This window comes from Molothrus ater, chromosome 5 (assembly GCF_012460135.2).
Source record: "Molothrus ater isolate BHLD 08-10-18 breed brown headed cowbird chromosome 5, BPBGC_Mater_1.1, whole genome shotgun sequence".
NCBI lineage: Eukaryota > Metazoa > Chordata > Aves > Passeriformes > Icteridae > Molothrus > Molothrus ater.
Window position 1 is genome coordinate 64,638,055 of NC_050482.2, and position 21,368 is coordinate 64,659,422.

Consider the following 21,368-nt stretch of genomic DNA (forward strand, 5'->3'; position numbering starts at 1 on the left):
ATTGTAGGTGTATTCCAAAAGTCACACTCCCAGCTCCTTCATAAAATAAGTGGTTTGTTTATAAAAATACCTTCCACTGGAGCTCAGTACAATCCTTTCTCCAGGAGTTTTCTCAGCCTCCAATGCACTGAGTGTAGATGATTTTCTGAAAGCAATATGTTTTATTAGTTTAGAGATTTTGGTTCTATTTAGCATTTTTCCTAACATTTGTTCAATCTCTCCTCAATTTCACATGAAGTTCTGCACCCACACCATCCTTTGGCAAGGAACCCCAGGAGGTTGCACCCACACTTTGAGGAACTCCCCCCTACTCCCCTTCTTTGTCTTCTGAGCCAGGTCCCTTCATCTGATGCTCCCTTCCAAATTCTTCCACTGGAAGATGAACAAACAATTCTCGTTGACACTCTCCATGTCATTCAGTCAAAAAGTCTGCCCACACCTCACCTGTTTCTAGCCCAGTCTATAATTCCATGTTTCTGACCTGACTCCCAGGATGCCCACTTCACTGGTAGTAGTGTATCTTAAAAGTGTAAAATATAGGAAACTGAACCACACCACTGCAGTTAGTGAGGGAAAAATCACATTGGTTATTTCTTCCTTGACAGTATTTTTCAATAAAAAACTGTGCTTTTTCTCCACTAAAGACATCTTTTAAAAACAATTATAAAAATATAGAGTTCTTGGAGAGATATATAAAGTTATAAAAAAAATATATAGTTCTTGGAGTTCTCACTGAAAAAATGAGGGAAAACAAAGGAGAATGCCCAGCCTTTATTGGTTCAGGTTACCAATGCACTTCAAGTCAGAAATCCTGAAATAATAGAAATCCATACTCCAAACAAATTTCTTGCTTAGTTCACAGGCAGAAAGTTTGCCAGGGCTAAAATGATCCCTTCCTTCCTCAAACTTCCAGTGTAATCCAATTTATGGAGCTGCGGGAAAAATGTTTGTGAGAGAGAGCTGATTAAGATTTGGGGTGGGGAGTGGGTTGTTATTATTCCAGCTTGCTTAATAAAGTATATGTGACAGAGAACATGAGGAGATTGTGCCAGTGACATTCCCCAAACAATAAAAATGTGCTGAATTTTAAATCGGGGGTAGAGCAGGGATACGGACCAGGCTGCCTGAGTTTCAGTATCCACATGGGAATTTAAAAAAATTTAAAAAAAATAAATAAAAGGAAGAAGAAAAAAGAAAGAAGGCACAAATTCCCGGAGGAAACTAGTTAAACATTCTCCCCACCTCCCTCCTGTTATTCATTCGCTCCTTTCCTTTCAATCGGCGGGGTCCCATGGCGACCATCGCGGGTGAAAAGCATCCTCTCCCGCCGCCGCGCTCGCCATGGCAACCGGCACGTCAGCGCCGGCAGCCGGGCCCCGCCGCGGGCCGGGGGCGGCCCAGCCCTGGGGCCCTCCCGGTGTCCCCCCGGTGTCCCCACGGTGTCCCCAAGGTGTCCCCAAGGTGTCCCCGGCGCGGCCGCTCCGGCGCTGTCCGCGGTGCTGATGCCCCGACGGGGCGGGAGCGGCGCCCGGGCAGTGCCGGGGGCGGCCGCTCCATCCGCATCCCGCACGGCACCGAGAGCGGCCGGGCAGCGGCCACCCCTGCCCAACGTCATCCTCTCCTCCGGTGCAGGAGAGAGCTGCAATAGCCCGTCCCTCCCTTTGCGAGGCAGCTGCAGCCCTGGAGGCAGCCCGGGGTTCCCAGGATGAGCGGGACTTCACTTGGGATAACGAGCAGAGCAAGGAGGAGACCAGCGCCTCTGGGATTATGCTTTGGAGCAGGTATGTGGGTGCATGGGGGCTGTGCTGAGCGCTGCTGTAGCCAAAGGGGTAATTCTCCCTGCCGAGGCAAACGACACGATCTTTCCCGGTAATTTATCTGATGTGCATTTAAATCACTTGGGGATTAGCCAGGAGGACTCATTCCTCAGGAGAAAATGTTCTGTGGGGCTTGAATTTTAATCTTATTGTGCTGAAAGCAGGGGGCTGTGTAGAATTACCTGCAGAATAAGTACCTATATTTTCTGGACAAATCTACATTCTCTCTATCTATATTCATTATCTTTCAATTATGTTACTTATTTGTTTGAAACAATCAGTTCAGTGAAAACAGAAAATTACTTTACAGCAATGAAGCAGACCGATCTGCTCATCTGGCTTTTTCTGTCTCTAAATAAATTCAAGCAGCTTCTTCCTTCCTCACGTTATTGCTGTGGAACAGCTGCTTTTGTATTTTTCAGTCATTAATTTGAAAACATCCTTTCTGAAGGCGCTGTCTCCGTTTTTCTCTGTGGGTGCCTTGGTGCAGCTACTCAGGGAAACCCCACAGGCAGAGCAATCTTTGTTTATCCCTAGCCAGCACAGGCAAGAGGGCTGCTCTGGTTTAGCTAATTCAGGCACAGACTCTCTAAGAATGCATAGCAATATTTCCCATTTATCCAGCTGGCTTCCAGCATGTCAAACAGTATGTTGGCTCCAAGGAGTAAGGGGGAAGCAAAGCTGCCTTCTGCTTTCAAAAGGCCATTTGTGTGTATAAGGCAGGATTCATAGCCAGTTCTTTCTGGCAAAGCTTCTCAGATGTGGTTCTTGAAGGTTTGTTGTTAAAGTCGCTCTTAACCACCTAAACAAGTGGCTTGGTTTGCAGAAAAACTGGTTGCCAACCCAGAGGCATCCTAAAAGCTTATTTGGGTGTCTAAATATGGAATTTTTTTGAAACTTGATTTATGAGTAAGCTTGATTTCTGATTTATTTTAAGCATTCTGGTCTCAGATGAGTCAGTAAGGGGAGGAATCTCTACTCTTTAGACCCATTTGGGGAGCTGTGCTCCTTGTCTCAAAGTGAGAGCTCGCAGACTCTCCCTCCCCCCAGCTCTCCTGTGAGTCCCCTGTTTGCAGAGCTGTGCAGTGCAATTCCACACCTGGGTCTCACCCCATGACCTCCACCTGCATTTTCCTTTGCAGCCTCACCAGGCACCCTCTCTCAGGTGTTTAACAGAGAGCAATTTCAGTCAAACCATGCAGAACAGACCCCCAACATCCTCAGGTGGAGTCAGCTCACCCTCCCCACCAGTTCTCCCAGCACCAAAACATGACGCAGCCCTTGTGTGCTTGGGGTTTCTGCATTCCAGCAGCTTCCATCCTTCCCTGGAAAGATGGGAGGCAGCAAAGAGTTCTTGCAACTGGCACACTTTCCATGAAGGCATCTCAGGTCAGGGGCTGACACCTTGCCTCAGTGGCTGCTTTTATCCTCCCTGAGCCCTGCCCAGCAGAGAGATCCCTTCCCACAATCTTCTCCACATCAGGCATTTCCAACCCAACTTTGGGCTGTGCACGACCTTCAGCCCTCCCAGCTTCTCCAGCCCAGCTGGTGTGGGAATACTGAAATGCTCTCCCTAATGGCTGTATCCTCAGGCAGAGGCCTGTGTGAGAGTTGTTCTACTGCTCATGCAGGTCTGCTCCTCTCATTCCTATCAGATAAGTCCTCCTGGAAGCACCTCAGGCATCTCTGGTTATAAAGATACCACTGCCACCCCACTCCCTGTCACCTGTGCCCTGTGAGCACCAGTTCCATGTTACCAAGAAGGGTCTAGAGCCCCATGACAGGAACTCTCCCAAATGTTCACACCAGTGCAAAAATCCTGCTGCCACACAAACACCTGGTGTGACCTGTTTTCACAACATGTCCTCTCAAGAATTTCTTTCTACATAACCTTTCCACACAAAACCAACAGTAAAAAAAAAATATATATATTCCTCAGATTCTCCTAGGGGGAAAGCTTGTGCTCTCTGCTGGTGAGAGAGCTGCCCACTGCAGCTGCTGGTGCATTATCCCTGTGGGGGAGAGGGTGAGAATTTCCAAGAGATGGGCAGAGAAACCAGCCAGGCATGAGATTCACCAGTGCTTATCTGTCAACACCCACCATGGCAAAGCAGCCCTGGTAAGCACCATGTTCCTCACATGGAGCAGAAGGATGTGCTGTGCTGTGGGCAGGGCCTGGTGTTGCCAAAAATTGATGCAAGCCCGTGGGAGAGAGCAGCTATATTTCTACCTCTGAATCACGGAAGGGTACAGGCTAGCCATGCCCAAGGACACACTCCATCCCCATCAGGGAGGACAAAAAGCCTCCAAAGATGTATTTCAAGCTTCTCTACACTCTTCTTGGACAATTCCAGTAGGTGGAAGCTGTGACAGCAGAGTTGGAAATTAGGTCAGTCCTTCTTCTGCTTGCTCCCACTTTTTCGTGCCCCCACAGTCACACTGGGCACAGATCTGGGCTCTGCCACCATTTTTAGATCATCATTTTTAGACATTTAGAGCTAATCTGGAGTTTTGCATACTAATCCCAGCAGTGGGAGGATAAAATAAAGCCCTGAAACACTTAAACCTGAGGGGCTGTCCTTTGGGGCCAAGAGTTACATCTCCAAGAAGAGACTTGCAACCGTTGTGTGCCTGTTTGTAAACTGTGTGGTGCCCTCTGAGGAGGTGAGGGTGTCTATCTGGATAACACTGAGCCCAGACCTGGCTCACATTCTACCACTGCCTGTACCTAGACCAGAGCATGGTGTTGGGTGTATCTGCAGTTACAGTAAGGGCTCCTTCTCAGTGCCAAGAGAATAAACATCTCAAGGTTTAGGTGCATGAATAATTACTGGGTTTTAGCAACTTACCCCAGGTTAAGAGACCTGCAGTAACTTCCTCTAGGTCAGTCTTAACCCCCAGTAAATACATGAGAAAAACTCATTCCAAATGCAGGGAAAAGCCATTGCTCCCAGAGCATTTAAAACCAAAATGAACTTCAGGAGATGGCAACATCTATTAAGGAGACTCAGCCAAAATGCAGTGACTTGGGACTTGTGCAGGGGTTTGAATCCTGCTTGCTCATCAAAATCATACCTTGTGGAATTGCCCTTAACCAATTAACTACCCCAGGTCACAGAAGTGCTCCGGGTGTGAGCTGACAGACCCAGAAGGAAGAGATGGACCCTGTTCTTTTTCCAGTTAGCTACTGCATGTCTCCTCCTCACTAAGCTCAGTTAGAAGGATGAAGCTGAGAAAGGACTCTTCCTCAAGCAGCCAGTACAAGAAATAAAAAATTTTTGCAGCCCCAGCAGCTGTTGCAGTATTATATCCTTGTCCTCAGTTTCAACACCTTGTTAAAACAGAAAAGAACTTGAAGAGCCAAAGAAGGCCAATGGCTGACTCTGCCTGGGTGCCCTGAATTTCCTCCAACATGCAGCAGATATTCTTCAGATATGCTGAAAAATTGAACATTTCCTTCTTTTATTTGATTTCATCCATACTTCCTGCTGCCATGACTTCACCCCTCAGTACAGGCTAGGCCCTCAGATCCTGATGTAAGATGTAAAAACACAGATCAGCTTACTCACAGAATCACAGAATCACAAGGTTGGAGGAGACCTTCAAGATCATCGAGTCCAACCCATTCCCTGACACCTCAACTAAACCCTGGCACCCAGTGCCACATCCAGTCTGTTTTTAAACACACCCAGGGATGGTGACTCCACCACCCCCCTGGGCAGACCATTCCAGAACTTTATCACTCTTTCTGTGAAAAACTTTTTCCTAATATCCAAGCTGTATTTCCCTTGATGCAGACTGAGACTGTGTCCTGTGGTTCTGTCAGTGCTGCCTGGAGAAAGAGACCAACCCCCAGCTGCCTACAGCCACCTTTCAGGGAGTTGTGGAGAGTGATAAGGTCACTCCTGAGTCTCCCTTTCTCCAGGCTAAACACCCCCAGCTCCCTCAGCCATTCCTCACAGGGTGTCACTGTCATAGTTTCTGAAAAATCCCTTTGCCAGGATTTCGTCTCCTGGGAAGCTGAGAAGGCTCAGAGAAAAATGAAAACAATAATTATCTGATTTGCTTCTCCCTGTTTTGCTGCTCTGGAATGTGGTCTGGAGATTGTTTATCCAACAGGTGGTTGTTTGCTGGGTTTCATGTGAATTGTTTTGACTTAAAGACCAATCACTATCCAGCTGTGTCAGGACTCTGGAAGCAGTCACAAGTTTTCATCATCATTCTTTGTACATCATCATGTAACCTTCTGTCTGTATCCTTTCGCTATTCTTTAGTGTAGTTTTAGTATAGCATTCTATAATGTAATGTAATATAATTATACTATAATATAATATAATAGCCTTGTAAGAACAGGGAGTCAGATTCTCAATTCCTCCTTTGTCCTGGGGACCCAGAAAATACCACAACAGGCCTTGTGTTCCAAGCCCCTCACCAGCCTCGTTGCCCCCTCTGGACATGCTCAAGCATCTCAATGTCCTTCCCAAAGTGAGGGCCCAGAACTGGAATTACTCCATCAGTTCAGCTCAGAAGCTTTTACCATCAGCTGAGCCATGTCCACACCAGCACTGAGAGCTCCATCCGTGAGCCAATCCTTGCTTACAGCCATGTCATCCTTGGTTATCCACGCTGTGGGACAAGGATCTCCACCGGCTGGGTGAAGCTAGAGAGCAGGCAGCAGCACATGAGGTGAGGGTATGGATCTCAAAGGCTTTGCTGCACTCAAAACAGGTTATTCTATGGATAAAATAGAGGCAGATGTTTCCTATCCCCACATGGTGGAATGCAGAGAGTGAGGAGGAACACACTTCACCTGGAGAGCTTTTCAGAGCAAGGCCCAGAGAATAGAAATGCCTTCGTAAGAGAAGCAGGGCGAAGAGCTGAGGATTTTTATGAGCACCAGAGCAGAGGAAAGGACTGGCAGGGAAACTGAGTGCTTACAGAAGCATGTGCATCTGCATTCCTCTGCAGGAAGCAGGAGGACTAAATGGCCTCAATATGCACAACAGCATCTCTGCACAGCAAGGGACAGAGAGAGGCTAAAACTCTGTGCTCTTCTACAAAGGGATTTCTGCACTGGCACATTGCACTCACAGGGCAGTTCTTCTGAATTTAGGCAGGGTGGATGTCATCTTCTAGCATCTCACAGCCAGACAAAAGCCCCCTTCCCCCACTCTGATTCAATTAACTCACACTCCTAATGTTGATTACACTCAGTTAGATGAAGCATTTCTCCTCCATCCTGGCAGCTCTTCCCGAGACACTCTCCAGAGAGAGAAGTTTATGCAGTAAATGACCAGCTTAATGCTTTTGAAATAATTTGCTGGGCCAATGCTTGCCTGGTGTTTTGCAGCTATGATACAGAGAGGTAAAAAATGTTGAATAAAAAAGCCCCTCTGCTAGTGCTTAGGTCAAGTAACATACAATGATCTGCTTATTTAGCTGCACTTCTAATACTGAAAAATACTATTTGGGAAACAAAATGCTTTTTCTTTTGATTAAACATTTTAAAAATCCCATTTACTGCATTCCTTTTAGAATCTTAGTAGGTTTTGCTCTTCCAAGTTGCAATGGGTGTTGCAATTTTAGGGAGGACAGTGAACATACAAACACACAGTAACTATGCCACAGGAGCTTTGTGCAATAGCCAAGTAGACGTGGCAGTGCTTGCATGAAGTTTTTGTGGCTCAAACAGTTAATCTCTAAGTAACAGATCTGTTATGGAGAGCTATCAGCTCAAAATGGAGCTATTTGGTTTCCAAACTGCAAATTAAGGTCAGTAAAATGGAACTGTGGCATCAGGAAATCCCTCTTCAATGATTATGAGTCATCTCTCATGCTCTTTCTTTCCCAAAGCTAATGCACAAAGAAGTAGGTTTTAAACAGAAATACAGAAAGGCCTCCCTCATACCAGTTTTAAAAGGATTCCCACTCTAAAATGCTTGAAAGACAAAGTGGGATTTCTGGCACTGCTGAATCCACGCAGACCCACAATTACTGGAAAGCAGCCATTCAGGTCAGTATTACATTGGATAAAGGGGAAATTAATACGAGCATTTTTGTTAACTTAAAATTGAATTAGGCCTCTCCTACTTGCTATACATAATTTTTACTTGTTGTGCTTCTAAATTTTTGCTTATGGACCTTCAGGGCAGAGGGAGTTGACAGAACTCGTCACTGGTTTTTATGGACCTGATATTTGCAAGCTGAATAGTTCACTAACACTTAAACCATATTTCAGCAAACAATGTAGCAAATATAGACATGGGAATTGGGGATAAATAATGTAGCAAGCCATGGTATCTCCAGTTATTTGCATCTCAGATCCATACAGAGTTGTGCCTATGCTGAGCTTTTTATGATGCTGTTTCCTTTTGGAGCATTACTCATAATGCAAAAGTTCAAGTCTCTACTATAAAAAACAGACTCATAAAAAGCAGAATTGCTCACTGAAGAAAAATATGTACTGCACCATAGACACTCAGATTCTTAGTATTAAATCAGAGCATGATCCCGATCTCAGTGCCACATAAGGAAAATAGTTTTGACTAGAGAGCATTTAAAATAAAAGAAATTAGTTTCTGGTCCATTCCATATGACTAGGAATGCAGGAATGACAGAGTACAGTGGTTAATCAGATTGCATTTTACCTTTCTGAAAAATAAAACAAGTAATTGCTGTAAAACCAATGAAATCCTAGGCTCAAGTTAGTTCAACTCCCTATAATTGCAACTATATTTTCACCTGTGCCTCGTGGGCAGTGGGCTAAATGACCTGGGAGTTTTCCAAAGAAGAACCAAGGAATTCAGCATGAGCTGTCCCTCTGCTGGGTGCCTCTCCTGTTCCACAGATAGAGAGGAAAGCAGCAGCAGCACACAAGAACCATCTGTGCTGAACATGGGCAGCTCTTCCACCCCCATGTTGCTTCCTCTGCCAGCCAAGCACTGGCCCAGGGCAGATGGATTCTTCTCCTGGAATTTTCCTTCCTTTGGGCACCCACTGGTTGCTCTCCACTGGGGTCATGCTGTTCTCTGCCCAGGGCTGCTGAATTCCTCTCTACTCCAAGGTGTGTTTGCAGGTAACCCAGGCTCAGGGGTTGAACAGTGGTTGGGCTGACTCTTAGGCAAGATGCATCAGAAAAACCCAAAAAGTACCATCTGGCACTGCAGCCCTATAACTGGTTTGGGGTTTACCCACCTGCAAAACTAAATGTGTCAAGTCTGAGCAGACACAGAGAGCAGATTTGGATCACAAGGAGAAATATCACACGAACAGTGTTAGCAACTCAGCCTATTTTAACAGCTTGGAAAGGCCTTTTAATTCTTGTACCAGACGTCCACTGCTCTTCAGTACTGGTCAAGACATTTTATCTGATTATTCTTCTACGAGGCTTAATTTGTACAGCTGGCTAATTTTAAATGGCACATACTTCTGCATGGCAAGAAGGGAAATTAAGGAAGAAAATTATCCCATAATGTTCCTTTCTATCTAGTTAATAGCCTCCACGTGTATTATTTTATTACAGATAATTCCAACAGGTAATTTAGCAGGTTGCACTGACAATGCATGCTGCCACTCTGCCAGACACAGCAGCCCAAATGCCCTGCCAGCTGGATTTCTCCAAGGAAGCAGATCCATCCAAAGGAGGGTGGGGAAAGACAAGCAGGAACCCTCTGAGAAATCAGGAATCATCTGCCAGGCAAAGCCACTAAGGAAACAAAGAGGGAGAGCAACCAAGGATGAGAGGGAAGGCAAGGCCAGGCTGGGCAGCACCCCCAGCCCTGCAGCAGAGGAGGGGACAAGGGGCAATGTATGACCTGCTGACAGTGCCCCCTCACATGACACAAACAGCCACAGTAAGTACAGGCCCTAAAAAGCTAGAGGGAAAAAATCTTCTATAACCACACCAAGAAATTGTTACTTCTTTTTGACATTTTTTTTGCACCGCATTATTGAAGGAGACATGCAATACAGCACAAGGGGCAAGATCCCAAATTCATCCTGTGGCTCTGTGCTTTCATGCCTCACTCTGAGTAGGAAGACAAGGAGAAAATAATAGGTGGTAGATGCAGAGCCAGAGTAGGCATAGCAAAAAGCATCAGTGAAGCATTGGAAAAAGCCCATCAGATGGCAAACCTGGGAATCTGGATCACTTGGAAAGCTGAGGAGGATGGTGGTGGCTTTTTGAGCTTGTTCATTTGGCTTCCTGGATGAACTTTTTGATCTTCCAGTCATTAACTTAATCCTGATTTATCTTGCACAGCAACAGGCTCTGGAGTTCAGCATTCTCGCAGTAGACCCATAGAAAAGGCTTTGTATGTCTAGTGAGTAAAAGGCTTTGCATGTCAGGATGATGACTGAAAGGACATCAGACAGCAGCAGGGTGTTTGCATATGTACAGCCACTAAAATTAGCTATTTTTCCATTTTATCCCTGTGACAGGCTAAAACCAACCCAACCATCTGGCTAAACTCAACGCTGGAAGCTATCTAGCAATATAGGCATAGAATGGGAGGTCACACCCATCACAATCTGTGGTGTGTCTGCCAGGAGGGTGCAGGAGAACAATTTCACACAGGTAACACCCTCAGACAAACTGTAACTCACAGGCAGTGACATTTGACAGGTGGTAGGTTCCATGTCACCACTCGGGGACATTGTTACTCCACAGACAAGAACAATGGCCCAAAGTGCACACCCCGAAGGCCTCTCACTGAAGGGCTCCAGAAATTCAGCTCACTTTGTCCACAAGGGTCTAAGGATCATTCAAGATTAGAACAGTCATTCTCCCAGAGGTGTGGGGCTGCTGGTGAGGGTGCTCAATCCCGGGAAGTCTCCTTGGGCAGCCCCAAGAGAAGGGCTTCCCACCACAGACATCCTGCTCCAAGGAAAACCACACAAAAAAGGGGGCTATAACCTGGTCTGGTCAGGGCTTGTGGACATACATGGCAGTGGTCCAGAAATTTCTCTGGACTGAGTCTCTTATTACCTGGTGACCCTCTGTGTTGGCCAAGGGATCCTGCCTTTCTCATCCTCCCCATGGAGGTGTTGGGGTCATGGTGCACATGATGCAGAGGTGGAGTGGGGCTGTGAGGAAAAAAAGTGAAAGGATGTGAAAGGGCATGAAAGGCTGGCAGCCACCTCAAACCAGGGAATGGGGTGGGATCGCTCTGACACAGCCTGTTGTACCACCAGCTACACTGGAACCCAGAGCTGTATTTCAGTGTTAGCAGAGAAATACAGAATATATTTCTATACAATATACAGTATACAGAAATATACAATATACAGAAATATACAGAATACACAATATACAGAAATACAGTATATATTTCTACTACTGAGAATATTCTTTTGTAGGTTAAGGTGGGCTTTTCATACACAGCTGTTCAAGAGAACGTTTTCTCTCCTCTCTGTCCGCAGCCTGAGCAAAAGACGTAGCCGAGTTTTCTCGCAGCATGGATAACAGCAGCGGTCCTGTTCTTCTCTTTACCTTGCTCCTGATGCAGAACACGAGCAGCCCCAAAGCCTCCTCCCCTCCTGCTGGCTACGAGATGACAGAACCTCCATTCCCAGGCGCCGGCCCCAGCAGGAACCACTCTCTGGTAGAGTATGGGCTGAAGCTGGGGGAAATCGCAGCTGCCAGCGTGGTTTGGGGAGTGCTGTGGCTGATCTCTGTCATGGGAAACTTCCTGGTTTGCTTAGTGATCCACAGGAGCAGGAGGACACAGTCCACCACCAACTATTTTGTGGCGTCCATGGCGTGTGCAGACCTGGTGAGCAGCGTGGGGAGCGCGCCCTTCCTGCTGCTGCAGCTGAGCTGCGGGCGGTGGGTGCTGGGCAGCGGGGTGTGCCGGCTGGCCAGGTACATCCAGTACCTCACGCCCGGGGTCCAGCTCTACGTGCTCCTTGCCATCAGCGTGGATCGATTCTACACCATTGTCTACCCCCTGAGCTTCAAAGTCTCCAGGGGGAAAGCCAAAAAGATGATTTTGGCCTCCTGGCTCTGTGGTGCTCTGTTTGCGTCACCGGCCTGCTTTCTCTACGGCTCCAACAGCAACCAGCACTGCAACTTTTTTCTCCCCAGTTCTTGGCAAGGATCTGCCTACAGTATCATCCACCTCCTCTTGGTGTTTATGATCCCATCCCTCTTTATTATCCTTTTTTACCAGAAAGTCATTAAGTACATTTGGAGAATAGGCACGGATGGAATGACTGTCAGGAGAACAACAAATATTGTTCCGAGAACAAAAGTGAAAACCATCAAGATGTTCTTAATGTTAAACTCAATGTTCCTCCTGTCCTGGCTGCCTTTCTTCATGGTACAGTTGTGGCACCCACAGGAAACAGACTACAGAAAGAGCTCCTTGCTTTTCCTGGCCATCACCTGGATCTCTTTCAGTTCCTCAGCCTCCAAGCCAACCCTCTATTCCATCTATAATGCAAACTTCAGAAGAGGGATGAAAGAAACTTTTTGCATGTCTGCCATGAAATGCTACAGAAGCAATGCATACACCATCACCACCAGTTCCAGGATAGCAAAAAAAAATCATGTTGGTATTGCAGATATTCCAGCTACAGCCAAAAGTGTCACCAAAGACTCCACCTATGACGCTTTTAACAGAGAAGCCAAGGAAAGAAAGCTCGCCTGGCCTATTCCGTCCAACCCCCCAAATACGTTTGTCTAGTGGGCTGCATTGTTTTGAAAAGTTACTCTGTACCCCCAGAAGAAGGAATTTTCTCTCCTTTGGAACCAATGTATAGCTACATATTTTTAACCCAGTTTTTTGTGGAGGGGTTGGGAGGGGGGAGAGGGTGGAAAAGAGATGTTTTATTTTATTAAATGCCTTGGGTTTGATGCATTTGTTCAATTTCATTTCGGTTACTACATTCTGCTTTGGGAAACTCCTCTCCTACAATCACAAGCAGAGCTTATCTGCAAAACAAGAGTCCTTACACTGTCTGTCTGTAGGGAGAAAAGGAGAAGAAAGAAAAACTGCTTGTTTTAATCCCTTTACAGGATGGGCCACGGTGCATAAATGCCTAAATCCACCCAAAGCCATCCAGGCTTCCTTCCACTATGTCCCCACAAATACAGTTGCACTGGGGTTGTCCATCCTATTGAGATCCCACAGGTAAGATGTCCATATGTGGGGCCCTGTTGGCTGAGAAATAATCCTACATGTCTGGTAAAAAACTTCCTTCCTCATCCTCTACGACACAAAGTAGGGTTGGAAGAACCCTTACTGACCACAGGGACACTTACGTATGTGTTTCACAAATTCAGAAATCCCCATTAAAGAAGGATCTGACATTTCTCATTAAAGCCACTAGCAAAAAACTCCCATGAATTAGGAGATGAGAGGACCTTGAAAGTGAGTCAAGACCAGTATTTTCTGTCTGGTTCAGATTCTGACCTGGCTGTTTCTTGCTGAAACACCACCATATGCTTAGCTTTCCTTTGACATTTAACGGCCTCTGACACAGAAAAATCAGATCTAAGCTAAGCAGGCAATTTTGCAACATGATTTTCAACTTTGGATTGGAGATTGAAACACAACAGTTCTTCTTTTGGTTAGTAGTTTCATTAGAGAAATAATAAAGGAACTGAATAGAATGAGTCCTGAGGTCACAGAGGACCACAGTTCATGGTTACCCACCTCCTGCTAGGTCAGAGTCCAGAGGCACACAGGACACTTGTTTCTTCAAGGCTACCGTGTTTCCTCACTTTTCAAAAGGTTTTTCACTACAGAAGGTGGCCAGGAAAAGTCCAGGATTGCCAAGACACACCAGCTAGGGACACAATGTCCCTCCTCTACTAGAGCTGATAGTTCTGCACTGACATCATGGGCTCTAACCAGCCGTGCAACCATGAGTGAAGTCTGGAGGCTGGGTCTCTTAAACCACCTTTCCACATCAGTAAAATCCCAATCCCACTTGTAGCAGAGTGAGCTTGGCTTTGCCTGCTGTGGCTTCTTTTAACCCAGACTACCCTGGTAAAACCACAAGAGCAAGGAGAAAGCTTTCTCACTCCTTCCATGATTTTAGGACAGGTGATGGACTGGTGGACAGGTAGGTTTAGGACAGATGGGTTTGGTAGCACCAATGCCAGGTACCTCCTGGTTTGCCAAGGCCCCAGAGATGCCAGAGACAGGAGACAGAGCATGAATTATCTAAGCAAGAAATGGAAAATTCTGTAGGATTTGCCTGATCAATATAGACACAAAACAAACAGAATAAACTCCACAAACACATCTCAAGCCCATCTACAAAGGGGAGGTTCTGAGAGAAAGCACTCCTGGGTCTCTTGCCCATCCATTCCTTTGTTTTAAATGTTTCCTGAGTAAGAACATTATACAGTGCCAATCATTAGGCTTTTTTTTTCCATTAAGCAGACATATATTAAGTAGAAATTCCATCACTGCTGTTTATACTCAGTATTAAGTGGCTTGCCCTTGGGAATTCCTATTACAAATTGTCCAATTATGTCCCTTCCTTTTTATTTCAGCAGAAAGTTGGATTTTCAGTTAAGTATACTTTAAAAATTTCCAGTTGAGGGGTTGGGGCTAGTGAGAAGCAGAGACTCACTTCACTTGTACCTATTTTTCCACCAGCCTCACAGAGGTGACACCGAAGTAGCTATCACCAATAATTGGACTTAAAGGTTTCCATATGCCCACTTAAGAATCCCCAGAGTTTTTTCAGTCTCCTCAACTCAACCCATTTAAATTCAGATTTAACTGACATTGATTTAGGAGTTGGTTTTCCAAGGTGCTGAACACACGCCATCAATAGCAGCTGAAATTCTGAGCGCTCAGCCCTTCTCAATATCAGATCCTTCCTGTTTAAAGAACAAAAAGCAGATTTGAAGTTTATTAAAGCCAGACCCAAATGCTCAAAGGAAGGGTTATTAACTCCTTAAGTGATTCTGTAAGTTAATATGTCTTTATTAGTTGGCTCTTTTCAACTTAGCAAGTGTTGTGGAATAGGTCATTATAAATTACAGAAGCTTTATTTGAACTGGCTTCTAGTAAAACATAACACACCTACAGGAAGATTGCTGTATAAATGTCACCTCCTGATGAGCAGTCTGGACTAAACCACAGATTTTTTTTCTACACTACTGCTAACACACACAGAGTCTTTAATTTGTTTCATGAAACTGGTCCCTGGATAATATTCAGAAGTGACAAAGATGCAGTAATTCTTTTGTGAGCAGCATCACAACCATTTTACACCAGCTCTCAATTTGGTCCTACATTTACAGGAGAATAGAAAAAGAAAAAAATATTACACCACTAAATAATTAGATTTGTTCTTGTCTCATGCCTGGGCAGACACAAGCTTTTTCTCTGCATGCACCAGTAAAAGGAAGAGATGCTTTTGGGGAAGAGGGACTGATCAAGGACTTGGATTTTTTTGAAGCCATGTAGAATTAGGCAGCAGAAGCCACATACAGATGGATGTAATTACCCACCTATTTCCAAAGGCATTACAGCTCTTCTCTTCAGCCCCAGAGATATACCATCTCCACTTCTACAGAGACCCTCCCCATATTGATCCAAACACAGGAAGGAAAATGATGAAGAAATATCCAGAGTTAGCAAGATTTCAGATTAGCCACCAGCTAGCTGTAAATGCAGCAGGAGTAGCCCTGATTGCATTATCTCGATGCTGGGAGCTCATCTGCCCTCTCTGGCTTTTTGCAAACTCTGAAACAGCTCTTGCCACATTACTGACTTGGTCTTTCACACTCACTCAGGGCATCTTTGTCAGGATCTTCATTCTTGGGCTTGTAGGGTTGTTTTTTTTTTTTCTGTAAGAGGGATGCTGAGCATGTGGCCCTCAGCACAACTGCATCTTCAAAGATCACTTCCTGCACATGTAACATGTTTACTGCCAGAAGAAATTCCTTACCAGGTAACAAATCACTAGAGACTGGTCTTCAAGGGAAATATTTAATGAAAAGCAACTCAAGATCCATTTTTCTTTGAAGGGCAGAAGAGGAGTTTGCAGGCAGCCGGGCTTCCAAATGCCACCTTATCCAGGAGAAGCAATTGCTGCCAAGCACTGGTCCCCTCACTTGGTTCTTCTGTGGCCTGATCACTATAGAAGAAACATAACCAGCTAAAGCCTTCCCTATCCCTTGCTACAGTAAAATTGTGTCCTCAAAGGCTCTCAGTGCTCCTTGGAAGGCTCCTGACATCAGAAAAAAAACTGGAGTGCACCAGTGTTGATCCTCCAGTCTTACCACCCCCATGTAGATCTTCCAACCAAGCATGGCAGAAAAATGGCACACAGGGAACAAATTAGCACTTAGAAGCATCCTTGTCAATCCCTGCACTTCTCTCTATCCCTTATAATTAATTTGAAATTGATACTTTATAAAATTCTCACTGATATCCAATAACAGTTATATGCTAATAAAAGATGGGAAAAGAAGGTTTAGAGTAATAAAGAAAATAATTTCAATAGGTGATATTTAAAGTTACAGCTGGTGGTAGTATTTCTGACAGATCAATGCCAAGCTGTATTAGTAATAGGTACATTTGGTTTTTTTGAATGCCCTGTTTCATGCAAAGGAGATGATTGAGAAAAAAAATGCAAGGTGAATGCAAGAAATCACAAGAGCCCATTCATCATTCTGCCTACATTTTTTTATGAATACATTCACAGAACTGCAACTGTGCTCATTCCACGAGTAGCTCAGGGCAGAGGGATTAAATCAGACAACTTTTATAATTGTTCTCCAGCTGTCAGTCAGCCTTTTTTATCTGCCAGCATGTGTAGACAATATAATTTCCATTAACAATGCCACTCATTTTGTGGCATTGGACTGAAATGACGACATTAAGTGGATAATGAAAAAAAAAAAGTAGGAAAAAAAAAAGATTACGTAAATCCAAAAAGCTGAAACAGTTAATTGGTTAATTGGCTGTTTATCAAAAAAACATTGGCTCCACTGGTGTACCAGTAATTAAAAAGCTAATTACTATTTTATTTCAGAAAGTGAGGAACCCTAAGAATAAAGTAATGAGAAATGCAGCTTGCTGAAGTGAGAATAGTAACACTGTTGTCATCCAGAGATCCCTGCAGCACCATCACCTTGGGAAGGTTTGCACACAGACATGTCACAAGAGTAATTAGCTAATTAGAAAGCTATAAAATACCTCCTTCCCCTTTCACTATCTGAGATGCCAGATATGATTCCAGATTCAAATGGAAAATTAACACTATTACTGTACTTACTTTGATGAAACCTTTTCTGGGCTATGTTCATGAAATAAATGACTTTGGGCCAAAATGTTTTAAATTAATCCCTCCTTAACTCCACAGGCTATTTCAGATACATCAACCTAAACTGAACTTACCCTTTCATTTGAAACCACTGCTGAAAATGCTGGGCAACCTAGAATTGTACAGAAACACAAGTAACAGAATCATCTAAATCCCAGTGTTTCAAGTGCAAGAAGAATTACCCTTTGCAGAACTGTTTCAATGCACACCCAGCATCTACTGAACAACATCACTGCTGTCTGCTAATGCTGTCACCTTCCTCCTGACCACACAGCTCATCAGAATGCTTGAGCAAGCAAAAACCACTCTGGGCTGAGAAACAAGAGGCTCCTGTGCTACAAAGGGTGATGCTATCATTCAGTGCAGTGCACAAGGGGTATTTACAGATGTCACAGGGTGTGAAATGCAGAAGGGGGGAGTTGGTGGGTGTGGTACACATGTGCAGAGGCACAAACTGCAGAGTAACTCAGGGTTACCCATCCACAGTCCTTTGAAAAAGGAACCCTGGACAGCTTTTAAAAATAGCTGCCAGGCTACTTGGGAAAGAAAGGAGATTCACAGAATAGTCTTTTTCTGTACCAAAGAAGGAATGCATTCCAAAAAGGAGATTTGAAAGGAAGAGGAAAGAAAAAGCCCAGAAATGCAAAGCAGAAAACACTGACCTAGCAACATGGCCAGGTGTGTGTTTGATAGGGAGCAGGAAAGGACTGCTCTCACATCAGCAGGCACTCAGAGCATGCCATGGAAGGATGGCAAAGCTGGAATGGCAAAGCTGGAATGCACTGCCTCAGAAACACCCAGCATTGCTGTTGGCAGCACTGCTCAACTTGATCAAAATGTATTCTGAAAGTTGCCATGAGAAGGAAGGTCTGGGAATAAGTCACCCTTCATGGGCTATTTCTATTCCCCCTGAACAGCCTGTCTCATGAAAACACACATTTTATAATTCACTTTTAGTCTTTTATTCACACATTTATTTAATCAGCTGCAGCACAGCTAGGAATGCCACCAATACCCACCCAAACACAGAGATCATACACAAGAATTGCTTCAAGCAGCAGTTGTGTTGATTCAGCCATTTGTGAGATACAGGCTAATACATAAAAAAGCAAAGTTAATCTTGTACTAGTTATGGAAGCAAAACTCCTGCCTCCCAAATGCTTTTTATGGAGAAAAAAGAAAAAACCAAACTGAAAAGCAGTTTAAGTTTTTTAGGGTTTTTGTTTGTTGTTTGTTTGTTTGTTTGGGTTTTTTTATTAAACACTGCTGAAAATCATTAGCTGACCAATGACAGCATTTTCTAGTTGAAATTTAGAGATTGTTCAGAGCTCCATCCAACCAGATCTCGAACACCTCCAGGGATGGGGCATCCACAGCTTCTCTGGGCAATCTTTTATAGGCCTCACAGTAATGAATTTTTTCTTGCCATCTAATCTAAACCCTCTCTGTCAGTTTGAACCCATTGTCCCTTGTCCTGACACTCCAGGCCCTTGTCAATAGTCCCTCCCCATCTTTGTTGCAGGTTCCCCTCAGGCACTGGAAGGCCATGATAGATCTACATACAAAAATCTGCACATTGCAAAAATCAGCATCAGTTGAATTTTAGTCCACTGATGTGCTATTCAGTTGGGACACCTCAGGTTTCACTGTGGATTAGAAGCTTATGTTTTCTCATACAAATTCACAATGGAGTCATGTAAGAAATTAATTTATTGACATGACTTTTGGAGAAATTAATGCTCAGTGACACAAAGAGCAGGAACTGACAAACTGGTATTTTGCCCAGCTTACCTCCAACAGGGATTTCTACATCAACCCATCCTCTGTCCCCCCTGCTGTAACTCTTGAGCACAATGAGGAGGACTATGGTTCTTATTTCAGCTTTTCCTCTGCTTTGTCTGCATTTTGAGACTTGTCTCAAACAATTATTTCTTATATAAACAGTAATTTTATAGGTAGTTATAGAGATCACAATTTCTTGGAAAGCAGCAACTGGAGTTATGATCCCAAACCTTCTCTAGCTTTTCAGGAAAAACTAGATTCACTCCTGATGTAGGTTAGTCTTCACCCTAAAATGTAAAAGGGAAAGAAAAGGAAAAACAATCAGTCTCAGGCACTCTCAAAGTTGGCCAGATTTCAGCTTTCAAGAAAGAGATAAGCTTTTTGAAATTTGTCTACTACATTAAAATAAACCCCTGATATAAGTTAAGATAGTGTTTGAAAAGCACTTAACAGGATACTGATTCTTTGACAAAGACTTATTATCAGATTGTGAAAGCAGACTGTGATTATTTTTTTTTTAACACATAATTACAAAATGTTCTCAGTTAAGTGATGAGTCAATTAAATGTATCCCCTTCACTGCAGGATTCTGTGCATGCAGCATATATACAGCAACAAAAAGGCAAGACCTACTGCACATCTGCCTTATGAAGCTGCCACTATCTGGTCCATCCTTGCTTTACACTCCCCAAAAGGATTAGTGCAGCGCTTAGTCTATCATCATCCACTGAATTCAGTCTTACTACACTTAACCCTAACATGATTTGTGGGGTTGGTGTAAACACCAAATAGTACAGATAGCATTTTTTAGGACTGTGGACAGTTTCCAAGAGATACCCACCTTTAGCTTGCCAAATGAGTCTGGCTGAAGATTAGATTTCCATGGTAAGTGGGAAAATGAATGGCATTTCCAGGCTCACTTGCTTTCTTCAGCACTTGTGAGAGAGAACCAGCTGTGCTCACTTGCTGGAGGAGAAACATGTGAAAGGCTGTACCCAGCCTACACAAAAAGAGGGTAAGACTATACCACCCTACATTATTTAGGGAACTAGATGAGACTCCTGACCAGAGGACTTGCCTGTATCACTCCTAGGAGCCACCCTAACAAGGATGAAGAGTATGGGCATTAGAGCAGCGAACAAGCATGAACCACAAACACTTGCTGGTTTTTAAGGGGAACTGCTAGACTTCAAGTTTCAAAATAAAGGACTCCCAGAAACCCAGCTAGGCCAAAAAATGTATAACACAGCACAACCTGCTACATGATGGAAGCCACAGAACTTGAATGAATGATATTGCTGCTGGGAATCCTACATTTGGTAGTACATCTAGTGCAGATGGAAAAGGTGCAGTTAGAGCTGTAACTATGTGTGACAGATTTTTTTGCTTGCAGACAATCAAGGATGATGGAGGCAGTAACAGACCTCCTGTCCATCTGCACAAAGCACAAGGAACCTGTCAGAGCATGGGCACCACTATCTGTGCCACAGAGTTGGGGCCAGGCTTGCCAAACACAGCCTTGTAATGTCAAGTGCTGACTAAGCCAAGAAGCAAGAGCCACCATGACAAGGAACAGAAGAAACTGCTGCTCACCACAATGAGAAATTCCCACTCTCCATTTCCTCCAGAAAAGAAACCTTTCTGCTGAAAGGCTTCCTGTTTGGTCTCACCGCATGTGAAACAAAGAGGGAAGAAAGCAAGCAGGGTGTTTTTGGCGAGATCAGAGCTGAGTTTGTCATGTTGAGTGCTGGGCAGAACTGTTCTGGTCACACATCACAACTGCTCTGCAATGTTTTCTACATCCCTGATTCTGAAAGACACTTAAGCATCTGCATAACATTTGAAACGTGTCTAATTACAAGACATGGTTTACATCTGAAAGTGGTCTGTGTAAGACTAATTCTAACTCAAAATAATCCATTACACTTCATGTTATAAAGTCCAGCCTCAAGATTGGCAGAATATAGTTCTGAACATTTGGCCTAGGGTTTTTCTTCTTCCAGAAAATCCAGGAAAATGAACAGGTAAGGATTCAACATCAACAAAAATCCCAAACTTCGGGGTTGGTTTTATCACTATCTTTCAGGACAAACTGCAGCACAGACCTTCAGATAGAGAGGGTGGATGATAGGGATGGGGTGGGCAGGATAGGACACGGACAACACAACATGAACTCTCACATCCTTCCCATCTCTGCTTCAGTGAGACTCAACCTCTCTTAATAGTCTTGTGTGTCTGTGCAACATTTTTAGTAATTGCTGACTGAGTGCCTGGTTGCAGGGTCTAAAGAATAAACCTAAAACCATGTGGTTAAGGTTCAATATATAGGTGCTATGAATGGAATTCTGAAAACAATTGTGCTGTACACTGAAATACTGCACTTGATTATCTTCAGTGTCTTCACCCCATCCTGAACTGACACAATGCTAAACAGACCCAATTAGTTCCACAAAAAAAAGGCAACACTCGGTCTAG

The 21,368-nt window shown here is 44.2% G+C and overlaps 1 protein-coding gene across 2 annotated transcripts; it reads left to right on the plus strand.

The window, feature by feature from the left end:
• Window positions 1-1,369: 1,369 nt before the first annotated feature.
• Window positions 1,370-12,672, plus strand: LOC118698311 (probable G-protein coupled receptor 19). Of its 2 annotated transcripts, none has more exons than XM_036401500.2 (2): window positions 1,370-1,781; window positions 11,238-12,672. In XM_036401500.2, exon 2 carries the CDS (start codon window positions 11,273-11,275, stop codon window positions 12,500-12,502), a length of 1,230 nt encoding a protein of 409 aa, XP_036257393.1. In that variant the 5' UTR covers window positions 1,370-1,781; window positions 11,238-11,272; the 3' UTR covers window positions 12,503-12,672. The 2 variants fall into 2 exon arrangements, with proteins under 2 accessions (XP_036257393.1, XP_036257394.1); XM_036401501.2 differs by lacking the exon at window positions 1,370-1,781 and adding an exon at window positions 10,317-10,392.
• Window positions 12,673-21,368: the final 8,696 nt, after the last annotated feature.